Here is a 17,455-nt window from a genome sequence, read left to right as displayed (position 1 = left end):
TTCTGACGAAAATCATTTCGATTCAATCCATTTCGGAGAGAAATTGAATTTGAAAGCTTTCGTAAAAGTGCAAAGAGAAGATTAAGGAGGTTTACAGTAATGTAAATTACACAAATGAAAAGCAAACCAGAATTTAGAGTGGTTCGATCGATGTGACCTACATCCACTTTTGGATTCCTCCTCCGTCGAGGTCACCGGCATCCACTAAAGGCCTTTCTTTAATAGGTGAAGATCAAACACCTATTTACAACATTTTCTCCTTTTCTCGGGTTTAGGAGATAACCTTTACAAGCCTCACTCCTCTTTCTTGGATGTTTATGAAGCTAAGAGAGGGAGGGGAGGTCTCTTTCTAATTTTTACAACACTTAACACCATAGAGATTCAAGATTATGTTAAACACTGTCGTGCATGCAGAAAAGGATGAAGTTTTTATAGGCCCTAATGACTTCAAAATTAGAACAAAAAAGTGTCACATCCCCAGATTTTGGGGTACTGGTGGTACCACCATTGTTACTATACGGTACTACCGTCGTTGGTCTGACACCAGGTGGGTACCACCGCTTGACAGGGGAGGTACCATTGCCCAGACAAGCCGGGACACTATCTTCCAGGTGGTGCCACCGCCGGTCAAGATTTCAAGTGCTGAATGGGCTGCTCAATTTTGCCCAATTTAGCTTTGTTAAGGGCCCAATTGGCCCATAATTAAGTTAGTAGGATTACCTCCCAATCCTAACTTAATTTATGATCTAACTATGATAATTAAGATATAATCATAGCATTTCTTGTTTCGGTTCATCAATTGCTCTTCTAGCAAGCTTCCGCCGAACATCGGACAAATTCTCGGTAATGCTTCAGAGGACTCTCGGCAAGCACCTGGACTTTACGATGATCTTCTTGGCGAGTTCTAACGAGCTTCTTTGGCAAGCTTCTGGACTTCTCGGTTGGTTCCGGCAGAACTTTTGACGAACGTCTAGACTTCCGACGAACTCTTGAACTCCCAATGAGATCTTGATCTTGACTCCGGCACAACGCCTGCTTTATGTTTTACTACTATCGTAGTTAATCATGCACACTTTTCTCAATATATAGATTAGATCAAACAATTTACATTTGACTTCATCATCAAAATCCAAGATTCAATATATAGTAGATATACTTGGACATAATTCTTGTCATATAAAAGTGATTGTTTTAAATATTTTATAAAGTTTTGCAAACAAGTTTAAAATGAAAAAAAATTTATGACTTCTTCTATTCGTAGTGATCATGGTGGTGGTGAATTTAAAAACCATGATTTTCAAGAATTTTATGATTCAAATGAGTATGACTATAATTTTTTTAGTTTAAGAAATCCATAACAAAAAAAGTTGTTAAGAGAAAGAAAATAGGAGTTTACAAGAGATGGTAAGAACTATACTTAATGAACATAGCCCACCCAAATGTTTTGGGGTCGAAGTTGTTAATACGATATGTTATGTCATGAACAAGGTTCTTATAAGACCATTATTATCTAAAATTCCTTATGAATTGTAGAATAATAAAAGACTCAACATTTCATATTTAAAAATTTTTTGTTGTAAATATTTTATTTTAAATAAAAATAATGTCTTAGGAAAATTTGATGTAAAATCGGATGTAGGTATTTTTCTTGGATATTTCTTTATTTCTAAAGCTTATCGAGTTTTCAATAACAGAACTCTAGTTATTGAGGAATATATCCATGTTATTTTTAATGAGTTTTCTAAATTTAAAAAAAATAATTTTGATGATGATTTTGAATTTGATACATTGAATTTAAATGAGAATTCTCCTCTTCCAACCAACTAGGATGTATCTATTTTCAAAGAATCATTACTCAAGGAATAGAAGTATGTAGAAGCATATCCTAAGAAGGTAATAATTGGAGATACATCAAAAGATGTTCAAACTCGTTCTTCATTTAAATTTTTTTTAACAAATACTATCTTTTTATCTTAAATTTTTATTCAAACTCGTTTCACCCTATCTGTCTCATATGAGAGTTAACCACCTCCCTCCGTTGCAAGGTAGAGAGGGGGCAACCAACTAAAAGATAGACTGATCATTTTAAAAAAATATTATTTTAAAAATTTTCAAAGCAAAATTATTTTGTGAAAAAAATTTGAAAAAAGAACTTTTTCCAAGAATTCATTCTAATTCTTTTGCTTTAATAAAACCTGTTCTTGATATCAATAAAAAGAATGAAGCGCCAATATTATCTTTTTGAAGGCACCCTTGTGTTTTCTGCTTTTTCGAAACATAAGATTTAATGCTGCAAAGGATCTATTATCACTTTCTTAAGCTGATCTGAATAAATAGCGTTGAAGTACCATAATTACCTTGTTCAAAGCATCCTTATATCATCCAAACTGTCGCCGTCGTTTCGTCGAAGCGTAACATTTAATGCTGCAAAGGATCTATTATCATTTTCCTAAATCTGTCGTGATCTTGAAATTTTTTGCTGCAGTATCATCAAATTAGTAAGTGAATTAGATAATCCACGTATAAAATGATAATCTTATAATGTACCATGAGTTATACTAATAATAAAGTCCATATTCCACTATCCATTTGTCCGCGCACCCATAAAAGCAGTGTGAAGTCAACGACTTGGTTGCTGCTGCTCCTCCCGGACCGCGAAGCCAAAGTAGGTGGAAGAGCTGACATCTCATTAAAGCCTCTCACCCACAGAAACAAAGAGAAGGCAGGTCACAAACGAGCAAGAAGAAGTCATGGCAAAGCTCAGCTCAGGCTTCACTCCGAGGAAGACTCCGCCCATGTTGGTGTCACTTCTCCTTGTTCTCCTCCTCCTGGAGAAGAGCACTGCTGTGGAGGTGGTGGCGAAGCTGCCTTGCAGTAGAAAAGTTGGAAGATGCTTGCTGGAGGATGGGGTGGTGTTGGAGATGAACTCAGAGGAGAACAGGAGGCTGCTATGGGCTGTCACCGAGAAGAAGTACATAAGCTATGAGGCTCTCAAGGGGGATGTGGTGCCTTGCTCCAAACCTGGAGTCCCTTACTACAATTGCCATAGCTTCCCAAAGGCCAACCCCTACAGTAGGGGGTGTCAAATCATCAGTGGCTGTAGGGGTGACAGTCCTTAGCGAGGGAGGCCTGCCCTGCTGCTGCATCCATGAAATCAAGCATCAGGTGAGAGATGTCTACATTGTCGTATAAGCATGAAACTTAATATAAATGTTTCTGCATGACGTTGCAAATTGAATCCAAACTACTTGTAGTGTGACTGTGTGTGGGGTGGATAAAGTTGCTCGTCTGTTGGATGAATCAAATTTACTTCTCCAGAAACACAAATAGAAAGAACCATCAAACACAGACAGGCATGCAAGCAAACTGGAGGTGCACAGATTCAGGCCAGATACAGCTGTTCTAGTGGAGATGCTTTGTGAACATTAAAGAAGGAATGTGTTTTGCAGATTTCATTACCATTCATCCTACGTATGCTATGTGGGATTTTGAGTGCTGTTCATTACATAATTTACGCTGTGCATATCCGTTTATTTCTCAAATCTTCAAAGGCAGGAGTTTGCAAACTCCAACCTTCGGTGGTTGCATACTATAATTTCCAAAAGGACATTTTAAGAAGAAAAAGAAGCTATATGTTTGCACATGGAAAAGCTAGGGTAAGTAGGAAAATACCAAATATAAGCTTTTAATTAACTAGCCTCAAGTGTCTATTACACATGAAATAAATTCTTTCAGTCTTGCACCAAAGACAAAGGTCATCAGATGGGATTTGGCAATGCTTACCTGCAAGAGTTGTAGTCAAGACCTTTTTCTGGATAACAGATTGTGAGAAAGGGAGAATAAAGCGCCTAGTAAAAGCATTGCCAATGTTTCGATTTTTCAAAAGGAAATATATCAAGTTGCTTACTATTTGGTATATAAGAGCTCAAATAATATGTTGTAGAGAAATCCAACTGAGGAAGTCAGTCTCTGGAACATCATCCATTCCACATCTTCTGTCTGCAAAATGATGATATGATTTAGTTAGCAGTTGGTGATCCGGACTTATCACTCTGGCTGGAAATAGCTGACGCAAATAAAGAGGAAGATCAGGGATGGAAATGAATGCGGCAGAGGAAATGGTTGGATGAGAAAAAATCAGGATCGGCACATTTTTCCTTACAGTATGAATTTATATTTCTCCTAAACTTTTTGACATTTACAGACTTCAAGCACAAAAATGAAAGAGATTTTCTATTGAATATTGAATAAGTTGGACCTTAAAGAATGCTTAAGAACAAAATGTGGTAAAATCTATTTACAATATAACATGCTTGCATTCCAGTACTGTGTCCATCAAGCAAAGTAGCTGGCAAAAGCACTGTACCAGCAAAATGCTGTTGGAATCATCACCTTGTGGGCGCCAATACCATGTTTGGCATATTATGCATTATCCAGTACAGATCAGCATGAGTTAACTCCCAGATTAAATAGATCTGGTTGAGATACAGTACATAAGTATTGACATGGTCCTAGCACCTAAGTTGAAGGTGCTTTAGAAAATAGCTTATGAGAACTTGGAGAATAAGAAGATGAACTATGGAGTAAAATGATTCCCAGTTAAAAGAGCATGATACAATGAACAGAAAAATAAATAAATAAATAAAAGAGCAGGTGTATATTGTAAGTGAATTATTGTCCACTTGTAGAAGACATCTCTGTGCAATCTGAATGTGACACTTGATATTGCAAGATATATAGTTCTGAAAAAAAAAACTCCTAATTTTGAACATATCATAGTAAATATTTATCTCATTGTGGCTTCCAGTGCTTAAAAAAAAAGGTGAATAATCAGAAGCTAATAGAAACGTAATTTGGTGGGTCAAGTAAGGTTTCTGATAAGAAATAGGAAGGATTTGGATAATGAGGTGATAAAGTAGGTAAAATGAACAGAATATGCTCCAAAAACAAATCACATGTTAATAAATGCTGACCTATCTGGATCAGGTTTAGTTCCACTAGAAGTAATTTTAATGTTCAAAGTTATAATATGAACAGAATGGAGCCAAAGCTTATCACTTCCATGCATCCTAGGAATGGATCCTTTGGCAATCAGATATATTCAGATAAACATGTCAAGGTATGCACTATACTATGCAAAATCAATGGCCATTATTAACTCCTCTTCTAATATGAATCTAATGGATATGGATTGAGCACCATGCACTACCAGAAATCATCTTCTCCAGATCAAAGATTTTCAGAAATGGCTTAAAATAAGGAAAATAAATCAAATCAAAGCATTGCAGGATGTTGCATTGTGTAACACTAAGGATTTGGGGTATGTGGAATAGAAATTCGCCTGGTCAAATGGCCAACTTAAGCAAGCAATATGCAGGAATGCTTGGATCTGGCTATAGCTTCAATAAGTGGTCTCAGGCTTTCCCATCTACCAAGAAAACCTCAAGAAGAAAAGCTATTCCATTCGAGGATATATAAAACAGAGATGAATCATGTTTGCAAATATCCAAAGATTGTTGGCAGAAACTATACGAACACATACCTGAGACTCCTTTAATGCAGAAGTTTCAGATATCAGGAATGCATTTGAAAGAATGAGAAGCAAACATTTATGCTAATCTTCTTACTGCCCTGAAGTACTTTGTTTCTGCAATGAGCGAGGTCCTGCAAAGAAAGTTATCATGAGGTGGTAGTGAGGAGAAATATTTCAGCTGATTTTAAAGCTTTACTATGTCAAACGTTTGTGAAGTTGCCATGGACTTCCCCAAAAGTTGGAGCAGTTTCATTCCAACACCACCAAAAGAAAGTCCAAAGGAAGAAGCATTCCCATTTTAGTTAATCAGCTAACTATCTCTCTGGTTATGCCCAACAAAAATTAAATTAAAAATAGTCCAATTAATGAGGTACCTGCCAATATGGGACCTTTTGAGGGTCAATGTAAACAATCTCATTCCTGTTAGCAGAGTGACTGTTTCTTTGACTCAAACCCAGCAAACAAAGTTATATTAGTACAACATAAATATACTCCTTAAAAGTGAATGCATTACCAACAAAAATTATATTCTTAGCTAACCTGTTATAACTTCTCTCCAGCTTCAAGAATTAGGCTTGCGGTAAATTACCAGGCAAAGCAGATGTCTTGGTCCGGAAGAAATATGTATAGAAAGGAAAATGGTATTTACATTCAAAGGTAAAACTAATAGCAAAGTTTTGTTGTCAGCATTATATTACACCATTCATTCTGCACATTTTTTTATTAAGTTACAGTTTCTCTCCATCTATCAACTTTACTTTCTTCCCTCATCATCATGACTTTAGCAAGTAGCACCAGCGACTTCAGAGGCAAGTCACAAGACCGATATTATATGATTGCATAATTTACACTGTAGATAAGATGTGCTTCGCCGCTGAAGTTCAGACTCCAGAGGAAGATAATATGCAACACGATATCTGCAATATATGGTCCCTATTCAGTTGATAATTCAGTCCTTTGTTTCCGCACTCGATCCCCCCAAGACAGATTGCCTTCTGATTTCTTATTCATGCTCCTCTTTTTCAACCCTGCAAGTTGATCTTGCCAACGGCTTCTCCAACCAGATCTTTCTTCCAGTTCCTGATAAAATGACTATGATTTAACATATAGCACATATATGAAAAGATCTAACAAAGAACTAAAGGAGAGGAACAAAAGGAATGTTGTAGAAAAAATTAAAAAAATAAAAGAGACAAGATAAGATGTACCAGTCAGGTTTAACATCAGTGAAAATGGTATCAAGAACATTAAAGTAAATTCTGAAGAACCTTGTTACAAACAGATCTTCCAAAGTAAAGAAAAACAAATACAACAAGCATAATAGAAAACCAGTTTTTCTATATATATCTATATATATATATATATATATATATATATATATATATATATATATATATATATATATATATATATATATATATATAAGAGTCAGATACTATTAAGAAAGTAAACTATTGAATATAGGGGAAGCATGCAAAATTTGAAAGAAAAATAGCTTTAATGAGTCTTTTTTGTTAACTAGGGCAAATTGTGTTTGTAGTGGTAAGTCAGAAACAATCGCATGTTAATAATAGCTGAACTATAAACAGAAGACAGATTTGAGGAGCAGAAACATGATTCAAGTCAAATAAATACTTAAAATTAAAATAATACTTGAAACAGAACAAAAAGAGAAGCCTGACTCCAACTCCTTGCATCTATGCATATGGCATAATACATATATTAACTCATGGATGCATATACAATATGGAGAATTACAGGCATCCCTACATGATTGGCATAGATCCAGCATGCCAACCACATAATCAACATTTAGAAGATTACCGAAAGAGTTCATAATGTTCATTATGACGAAATTATCAGAGAGTTGAATTCCTATCAGGAAGGATCAACATGTGAAAAACCAACTTCACAATGCTCAGACTCTGAATAAGTAAATAGAAGCAGTACCAATTTTATTCTGGAGAGAGGATTAGAAGAACCTAATATCTGTGTCAACAGCTACAAAATTTGAAAAAATAGTAACCAAAAATATATTATATGGTTTCATGTTCCTGTGTGTGATTTGAAGTAAAATTTTCATTTTCTGTTACAGGAATCAACATAACTGACTCATCTAGGAAATAAATAGTTAAGAGTAACCTGAAGTCCGGACATTCATAATCTAGTCTCGATAATGAAAGAGGAACACATTTTCTTTGAAAAATGTGATTGAGAAATCCCCTTTCCACCCATCGGCATACCGAACTTAGCAGCAGCTTATCAAGCAATAAATGTTACAGCCTTCCAGAAAACAGGAACATATATATGATTTCCAACTTATTATTTTCTCAGGGCAAACTAGTACGAAAACAAGAAAAATGAGCTTTAATTGTGAATGATCGAGAAAAGCATGAAACAAAATAGCTGTGAACAACCCAAATCCTATCTCAAGATTACCGACCTCATCGACCCGCCGCCTGGCGGAGAAAGCGAGATGCAATCCCCGCGTCAAATCCCGATCATAAAGCGCCCGCAGTCGGGGATCCGACAGCGTCTCGTAGGCCTCCTGCACCTCGATGAACCGCCGGGTGTACTCCTCCGCCAGATCGGGAGGCGACACGTCCGGGTGGTACTTGAGGGCCATCTGCTTGTACGCCCTCTTGATGTCGTCGAAGCTGCCGCTCTCAGGAATCCCGAGCAACTCGTAGAAGCTGCCCCTGGCCTTGGCCCCTTCCCCGACGGCTGCGCGTGCACGGAAGGCCGACGACGGGAGCCGCGTCCACCCTCCGCCGCCTCCCGGCCACTGGGCCAACCGGAAGACCCTCCCGCCACTCGCATCGGTCAAGGAGGGCCGGGGCCGTGGTTGGGTGGGGCTTGGCCGGAGCGCGGCGGTGCTATTCCCGGGGACGACTCCAAGAATCATCTCTCCCTCTCCCTCTCCCCTCTCCCCTCTCCCTCTCTGCCTAATGCATTGATGTTACTATTGAGGGGTGCATTTGCAAATACGAGGTCTTTGTTGTTTGCACACGACTTCTTGATATAAGTCGTCCCAATCTTCCAAGAGTGATACATCAACAATTGTTTTAAGGATAAAATAGACCTTAACATACGTTTACTACTAACTAAATATTATTAGTAAAATATACGTACAATGTATTACAAAATTTAGTTTAATTTGAGAGAGAGAGAGAGAGGAGAGAGAGACTTTTATATAATTCACAAAATTAAGAAATTTACATTAAAATAAAAATGTTTAGGGCTTAATACATAAAAATCTATTTTTTTTCAGTATCAATATTGTACTTACTTTATTGAGGATAACATTTTGCGTGAGCATGTGGTAAGAAAAGGACAAGGCATTGGTCTCTTTCGAGGTTTTAGGGCTTATCTTGGCTGATGTTTTATATCAGCACTTGGTGGAGGTGTCTGATGTGCCTCGTGACAATGATGGAAGGCCACAAATGTGCACCAATTTCTCCTTACTTTTAGTTTTGATGGAGAGTTGTTTGGTTGTCTATTTCAAGAATAAATTGGACGGAGAAATAGGCTAAAACATTTCATAAAAGTCTTCCCAGAACCATTCATTATTTGTTTCAGAAAGTCTGTAGATCATGTCACTTTTTTTCGTTCTATTTCGATGAAATTTTGATCTCTCAATTTTTGATGAGTGAATCTAATAGGAACCATCAAATCTTCATTCATTCGCTACATTGTTTATAAAATCTATAAATTTTTGGATTATAATTGATGATCGTTTCTTTATTCCACATCTACTTACGTGATTATTTTTTTATTATATAAATTAATTTGACTCACCTTAATGAAATAATCTCTTTTTTTTCTATAGAAATAATAATGCAAAGGAATGTTATAATTTGACTTAAGTTGAGATATCACATCTTGTTGTTTTGATTATCAAGAATAGATTGACTCGACTATAAATAAATCATATTAGATAATTTAATTTAGGTCAATCAAGCAAAATCCAATACCCATCATGTTAGATGAGCCTCGGAGAATGATATTCTATAAAATATTTTTTATTTTATTGATATTCTTTCGATCAATTATTAAAAAAATTATTCAATATAAGGCACGATATTTAAAAATTATCATTACATCAAATTAATAATTCCTCTTTGAGTTGTCAATTGCATATAGTATAGTTGCATAGAGTTGTGCCCACACATGAAATGATAGATTGATGTAATTTTTCCATGAATTAAATAGGGTTCTTGCACTTCTCGACTATCCTAATCCAACATTAGTGTTTGGCAATAAAAAAGAGCAGAAATTAGGGGACATAAAAACTTAGCTAATTAGCATATGTGTATAATAAGGAAATTGAGCGCAACTCTAATTACTCTTAGTTTATATTAAAATGTTTACATCAGTGAGGTATTTTATAATAGCTCAAGACTTAAAACAACTTCGAATATAAATTGTTAAGGATTAGACATGGTAGTTCATATACAATATTCACAATGTGGGAAGATGTTTATCCCAAATATATGACAATTCGACTAATTTGACTGGACCCATTATAAAAGATTCATTAAATCATAATAATTGAGGTATTGAGGGTACTGTTTATCTACATCTTTAATTTTTGTTTTGTTACTGACTTCGAACAGATACCAAAAACAGATGCAGGCAAGCAGTGTCAAGCTAGAGCTAAAACAATTAAATGGAAGATTAAAATCAACTGAAATAATAACACCAAGATATAATATGGTAATACCCTCGATTGAGGAAAACATGAATGGGTAAGTAAGGTCGAAAGTATTCACTATAAAAAGATGAGAATATAGACTTCTCTTTAATATAAAGAAAAATATGATATTCTCTTTTGTATAGATAAAATAGAAAAGAGAAACTAAAAAAAAAAAAAAAGAGATTGCTGTTGGAATTAAACTTATTAATGTATCATAAATAGTTTGATTGCATCGATCATTATATCAAAAATAGATTAAATGTAAGTATAAACTAAATTAATTATTGATTCTGGAAAGAGTTTCTCAAAAAAAAATTATTCATTTTAAATACAATCTTATGTTTAGAAACTATATAAATCCGGGTCATAAAATATAGAGTCTTTAAAATTATAAGAAATTTTGAGTAAAAGATAGAAGATTTAGCTTTGTCCTACTTTCCTTTATGCGATAGATCTTTCTTTTTATCTATTTTTTAATATTTGATATTTGAGCTCAAATTAAGTTATGTTCTTTTCTCTAAGCACCATCCAACTCTAAATCCCTAGATTGATAAAAAAAAATTATAATATATGATGTATCCAAATAAAAATTTTTCTAAGCTCTTAAGATATATGAGAGTTTCTAAAAGATGGATTTGTTGAACCAAGAGTACTGAACGTAGAAACAAGAAAATAACTCAAAGATAAAAAAAAAAAAATAAGAAAAAAACTTTATTCACAATCTATTAAGGTTTATGATAGATTATTGCTCCAGCAAATACTTCCAAAGAGGCTTGAAAATACTTCAAAAAATATTTGGTGGTATAGATAAGGTAAAAAAGCTTCATCTATAGGTTTTACGAGCTAAGTTTAAAAAATTATAGCAACGTACTTCTAAATCTATTTTTGATTTATTTCAAAAAATTAATTTTATTATTCATCAAAAGAGATGAAATAATAGAAAAAATACTATAAAGTAAGCACTACAAACCAAACTTACTCATAAAAACAAAGGTAAATCAAAATCTAAAAAAAGAAGAGATCATACATAAAGAGAAAGAGGTGGTAGAAATCAAATCAATCAAGAATCTCATAACAATGAAGGTGATAGAAAAAATTCTAACCAAAGAGAATCTCAAAACAATGAAAATGATAGAAAAATTCTAACCAAAGAGATCGAGGTTATGGTCAAGGACTTATTGAGGCCATAGACATGACGAAAATTTTAAAATGTCCAAAATACAATGCTATGTTTGAAAAGGTATGGATACTACTCATTTAAATATTATTATAATACTAACAATCAAGGTAATAAAGTAAATTTTATCGAGAAAAAAAGAATGAAAATTAAGTTTTGCTAATTATTGGGAAACCCGGGGTGACATCACATCCATAGTAGAAAAATAGAAAACAAAAATCTTAGATTTATCAAAAAAAAATATTTCTCATCATCGTACAAAAATTGATGTGCAAAAACCCACAAAATCGAAAACTATATATATATAAAATATATGGTACCTAGGGAGATCGTATATCCCTAAAAACTTACAGATCTGTAGGAGATGATAAAGGAGGTTAGTTGTCTTCCTCTCTAGCAGTGATTCATATAGTAGATGTGGTGAGATACTCCTCAAATCGCTATACGATTTTCCTCTCCATGCGTACCACATGATCAAGAAGGGTTTATCTCTTCTTACTATCAACATATCTAAATTGGGACTATCAGTTGAGGAGGAGAGGGAGGGAGAAGTATAGAAGGTGGCAGACAAAAGGAGTCTAGTTTATGCCTCTTTTAGTTTCCTCCTATTTATAGAGGTCCCTATCAACTTAACCCTATGGATCATGTCCATTCAAGAACTAAAATATTTTGGATTAGTGGATTTCTATAAGGCATTACTGTTAGAATTTCTTCTGAATTAATGAATTATTATCTCCATAATAATTCACTTGACTTATCGACCATGAATGTACTAGGACATTACAATATAATCCTTAAACGATATAGGAGAATCCAATCTATTATACTTATCTATCCTCAATATATGTGTATTTATAATTTTTTATCTATCTAATATCCTAGAGACCGTATACCGAATATGGTGCTACTAGACCTATTCAGAATCTACTTGAGTCTCGTTCTAATCGGATTCTCTCGGAGAATTCTTTCTCTCTCAATCTGAATAACTGGTCAGGAATTTGCTTGATCAATAATACATAAGATATTTGACACCGAGAGCGGATGATCATCTATTAGCACTCAATTGCCCTCATAAGGTTGATTGTTACTCTTAATGACTAACTATGTTAGATCTGAAACTTACAAACATATAAATCTGATATCAAAAAATAAAATATTCATATATAACATTTTTGATATCCATGAATAAACTACATGATATTCATTATAAAAGAATGTAAGTATAAACTTAAAAGGAAAAGAATAATTTTCTTTCTTTCACTTATCTCTTTTCTTCTTTTTTTTTTCTTTCTCACGATTCCGCTTTGCACTCAGGATGGATGAATCCTTCTGCGTCTTGATGCCTTATATAAGCACTAGCGGAGGTTGCAACCATGCACCTCATTTGTGTGGTTGCAACCGCTTGCAATCTATTTTTTTTATTTTATCTTATTACTTTACATAGCACATTGGAAACTTCATATGATCTTTATATATATATATATATATATCCAAATCAAATTGTATTAATACAATCACCAACTTCCTTTCTTAGAACAATCCTTTCATGTCGTTGTTTAAAAAGTAGCTTCATCACAAGGAACAGGAGAATATAAGCTAAATGGAGAAGTAAAAGTTTGACCAGTAAGATTTAAGCATGGGTTTAGTTTAACCATTCATTGTAATTATATTAATTTCTAGGTATTGATTTTAAATAAATAAAAATATATAAACATGAAATGTACATCATTATTATCAATATATATACTTATTACTATTATGCTTATGAAACATAAAATGATGTATCCAAATAATCCCACATCGGTTAGTTACGGGACTCCGTTGAGATGGGAGCGGTATAAAGGAAGGGGCGCTGCTAGTGATAAAATCATATTTTTCTCGATCTTTTGGCTAAGATCAAGTGTAGTATCTGTTCTTATCAGTTTAATATCTGATATGTGGGTCATCAACCCATTATGATATTAAATTAATTTTTTGTGAGGGAGGGTTCATCGTATTGGCTTGCCATTGGGACCCTCACGTGTTGCCCATGGGTTGCACTGCTTGCACGGGCTTGGCACACCTTGACCAAGTCAAATGTTCAAACATTTCAGCCACAATTGTGGTTGGCTTGACATGCCCAACAAATTACTTAATCTGGATGATAGAACTCTGATAGGAGAATTGGGTTGAGTGGATAACAGGTTTGGGTTGTGATCCAAAAGATGCTACATAAAGGGAACACGATGTTGAATGCTTGTCATGAATCCTCTGCAAGTATTTACCAATAAATTGTACCGTGTTCATCGTTTCCTCACCTCATTGTAAATGGGCATTTGTATCAACCTATCAGGCTGTCAATTAGCTCTCATTCCTCTACCAATTAGGTTAGGTGTTTTGGTAAAGCGTGCAATAAAAGCTTCTGGACCACTAGTCATTAGATTAATCCCCCTCGATTGTATCAAATCATCTTTGTATGACTTCTCATACCAAGAGAAGAAAAGTCATTCACAAATGAAAAGTATCTTCTCCAAATTTTTGTTTTAGGAGAGTCAAAGATGTGCGTAAGCCTAAGACTTCAAGCATTAAACTCAATAATTATGTACAAATTCAAGCTGCTTTGTCAATTAATGGGGTTAATGGTTTCAAGTGATGAGGACTTTTTTTTTATTTTTCTTGTTGGGACCTGTCACCAACATATCATTATTGTACGTTAGCAAGATAATAAAATTATCATCATCAAACATCTTATAATAAGCAAGTTTGTACTGAATATATTGTATCCAAAACTAAAATCAAATTTTTTGAGCTATTACCTTGACGCTTGCTTTAAGCCATGTAGAGATTTGTTCAATATGTAAACTAAGTACTATTTTTTTTTGTCCAGAAAAACTCTCTTGTTAGAGTTTATAGATCTTTTTTTTCAAATTCATTACAAAGAAATGTAGTTTTTATATCTAACCGCTCTAGATGTAAATCAAATGTAGTATACAAAGTCAAAACTATTTGAACTATCAAAAGTCAAAAGTCAAAAAAAAAAAAAATTTCATTAAAGTCAGAAGTTTCTGACTCCAAAGAGCTTTTGGGAATCATACACTTATTCACATTTATATTAGTTGAAAAGATAGATATGTTAATTCATATCCTTTCATCATTAATTGTGCTTGATATCGCTCCATTTAATTATTGTTATCTCTCTCGATCTTATAAACCTATCTATTTATAACATTAGTGGTATAAATTCTTATATTATATTATATTATATTATATTTTTGTGTAGAGCTTTAATTTTTTTCGGCATTACTGTCATTCCTTGAGACGCATATGTACTATATGGTCTCTTGGAAAGTTAATGACTTTTCATCCTTTATTAGAAAATAATATGCTGTATTATTTTCTCAAATATATTTCTTATGTTAAGCCAATGGTACCCTTTTACAAGTTGATTGTCAGATTTCTTGGGTCTTAATTTGGACTTGTACTTATTCGTTCTTATGTTATCTTAGAAGAATATCTTTCACCTCAACTATAATTGTTTCTGAACTTTTTATCCATGTGCTGTCACTTGCATCATTTTATAGATGTTCTACAAAGATAACACCTCTGGTGATTACCTTATGGTTAGTGGGGTCCCACAAATAATATCCTTTCACTCTATCCGTATAGCCTAAGAATATATTTTTTTTAGACTTGGGATGCTTTGTTCTTTTCTTAGCATTATACATTACATGTACCAACTCGATAGGTGTTTCAACTCAATTATTGTTGAGTTGGCCACACCTGTAGTACCCAATAATGCTTTAGTTTTATGCAAAAGAGTTCTACTCATCCTTTGCCACACATTCCATTGAGGACTTTATGGCACTATATGCTGCTTCTCAATTTTCCTGAGAAAACATCAAACCCCTTGCTCATATATTATGCTCCATTATCTATCCATAAACACTTGATCCCTTTCCCTTATTTAAGTTATATTCTTGCTTTAAACAACTAAAAATCTGAAAATACATCAGCCTTCTTCTTGATTGAATACACTCAATATCTCCTATAATAATCATCAATAAATGAAACAAAATGATTTGCTCCTAATGACTCTCAAATTTTAAAATGAATCAAGCCAAGTATGTATAGTAAATCTGACACATTTTAATTTATGCTGCTTACTTGTAACACAAAAAGGTAAAATTACTGATTTGAGTTCGAGAATAACGATTCCATTAGAGAGTATCTAGCATGTCTCCCAGTCCTCGATGTCATAACATAGTATATTCTTTTTTTAGAGTTGAATGATGATACATGTATCTCCTATATGTTTCTCCCAAAAGCAGATTTGTTGGAATCTTCTCTAACTTTGAATGCTCTTTTTACAATATTTCAAGTTTCATTTTTAATATTGATCATACAACTAAGTTTATCCAAATATCTAATTGATAGTAGATTTTTTTAGGCCTTTGGCATGTCGTACCCCGGTGTGAACCATATCAACATAAATCTTTATCCTAATAGTACCAATATTGATAATCTCTAAGACATGATTATTATCTAGAGAAATAAATCCTCGGTTGGTATTGGTAGAATCATTCTCTCGTTGAGATCATATGCTAAGATTTTGAATCTACTAGCCAAACATCCAAAAGCTCCCTTTTTTTTTTTTTTTTTTTCCTTTGGAAATTATTATTGTCTTACTTTAGAATAATTCGCTTAGTTTTTTTTGAAAGTGTAACTCTAAGACTCTTTTAGCTTAGTTCCTATCTTTTTATCTATATTTTTCTTATTCTTCCAACATTGCTTGATGCACCTCCTATTGTTATAATTTTAACACTTGATATTTTTCTTTCTTCAAAACTTTGATATACTATGTCCATTGCTCCTACTTGGGCCATGCTCTATTGATCTTTTTTTTTTGTTGTAGATAATGTCTCAGCCTATTGCAATGTTACTGATCTATCTTCCTTATTTTTATGCCTATTGTCCTCTTTTAGAACTACAGTTGCAATTATATTAAAGACTAAATTAGTTTTGTTATTAGTTAGGTTAATAATGAGTTGATCATATGAATCAAGTAGACTTTGAAGAGTGTTGATTGTCTTTCCAATATCATTCTCTAGTAGAAAGTTAAGAGAATAAATTATTAAGAGTGTTGATTGTTAGTACCGTTTCGCTACTAACAGAGGGGGTTAATTAATGCTTTCGTAAAAATATCAATTTTAAAAAACTTTCATTCGATAAAAAAAAAATTATATAAAAAATATGCTTGATTTGAAGTGAACTAAGTAATTAACTCATAAAATAATAGCAATAAAAAGTAGAATATAAATGTAAATTGAGTTTATAGTGGTTTCGTAGTCGTGACCTACGTCCACTCCCGATTCCTTTTATGTCGGGGCCACCGACATCCATTAACAATTTTCTTTCAATGGGTGAAGACCAACTACCCTATTACAACTCTTTCTCCTTTTACAGGTTTAGGAGATAACCTTTATAAGTCTCACACCTTTCTTAGAATGATCACAAAACTTAAGAAAGAGGAGGCGGACACTTGATAACTTTCAAGACTTTTACAACTCAGAATCTCAAGACTTTTATTCTTAATATCATGCTTTGTAAGCAGGAAAGATCGAGACATTTATAGGCCTCAAATGACTTTAAAAATAGAGTCAAAAAGTGTCTCATCCCGAATTTTCAAGGTACTGACGGTTGTTAAATCTCAGATTTTAATGATGAAATCAATTGATAAGTTTGTAATCTAATCTATATTTTGAGTGATACAGGACTACCTTCAATCAAAGAGAGACAGTTTGATTAAAGTAGGAAGAATCAATATTAGGCTAAAGTGGAACATGTCAAAAGATTAGACGTCGAGACAAAGGATCAGTCGATGTGTCGGTAGAAGGCCATGAGTTCAGACATCTAGCCAAGAAGATCGGACATTGTGCTAAGGAGATTGGATATTGTGGGAAGATAACATGCCGATTAAGTAATATACTAAAGGAGAGGATGACATTCCGAATGGTCGGATGAAGCGCTGGATGAACCAATGACATATCGGACAACATGTGATTAATGCTTC

The 17,455-nt window shown here is 33.8% G+C and overlaps 1 protein-coding gene, 1 long non-coding RNA gene and 1 other non-coding gene across 3 annotated transcripts; 1 reads left to right on the top strand and 2 right to left on the bottom strand.

Annotated features, from left to right (window-relative positions):
* Window positions 1-2,490: 2,490 nt before the first annotated feature.
* Window positions 2,491-3,901, bottom strand: LOC135607741 (uncharacterized). Its single transcript, XR_010485248.1, has 2 exons — window positions 3,673-3,901; window positions 2,491-3,140 (listed from the first exon to the last, which is right to left on the bottom strand). It is a non-coding gene; the product is annotated as an uncharacterized LOC135607741 (long non-coding RNA).
* Window positions 3,902-6,158: 2,257 nt separating this feature from the next.
* On the bottom strand, window positions 6,159-8,502 carry LOC135607740 (chaperone protein dnaJ 20, chloroplastic-like). The gene is made up of 2 exons (XM_065099778.1): window positions 7,977-8,502; window positions 6,159-6,613 (listed from the first exon to the last, which is right to left on the bottom strand). The coding sequence occupies exons 1-2, from the start codon at window positions 8,436-8,438 to the stop codon at window positions 6,467-6,469; spliced, it is 609 nt and encodes a 202-aa protein (XP_064955850.1). The 5' UTR covers window positions 8,439-8,502; the 3' UTR covers window positions 6,159-6,466.
* A 4,773-nt stretch (window positions 8,503-13,275) lies between these two features.
* Window positions 13,276-13,473, top strand: LOC135608643 (U2 spliceosomal RNA). Its single transcript, XR_010485617.1, has one exon. It is a non-coding gene; the product is annotated as a U2 spliceosomal RNA (small nuclear RNA).
* Window positions 13,474-17,455: the final 3,982 nt, after the last annotated feature.

Source organism: Musa acuminata, chromosome BXJ2-3 (genome assembly GCF_036884655.1).
Source record: "Musa acuminata AAA Group cultivar baxijiao chromosome BXJ2-3, Cavendish_Baxijiao_AAA, whole genome shotgun sequence".
Taxonomy (NCBI): domain Eukaryota; kingdom Viridiplantae; phylum Streptophyta; class Magnoliopsida; order Zingiberales; family Musaceae; genus Musa; species Musa acuminata.
The sequence above is the reverse complement of the archived record's forward strand: the minus strand, read 5'-3'. Positions and strand labels throughout refer to the sequence as shown.

What these genes read in the sequence shown, in the direction of transcription:
- LOC135607740 (XM_065099778.1), bottom strand. Translation starts at nt 8,438, where the DNA reads ATGATTCTTGGAGTCGTCCCCGGGAATAGCACCGCCGCGCTCCGGCCA. An exon ending in CCAGGCGGCGGGTCGATGAG is followed by an intron (nt 6,614 to 7,976) that starts GTCGGTAATCTT and finishes TCATTTTATCAG; the next exon opens with GAACTGGAAGAAAGATCTGG.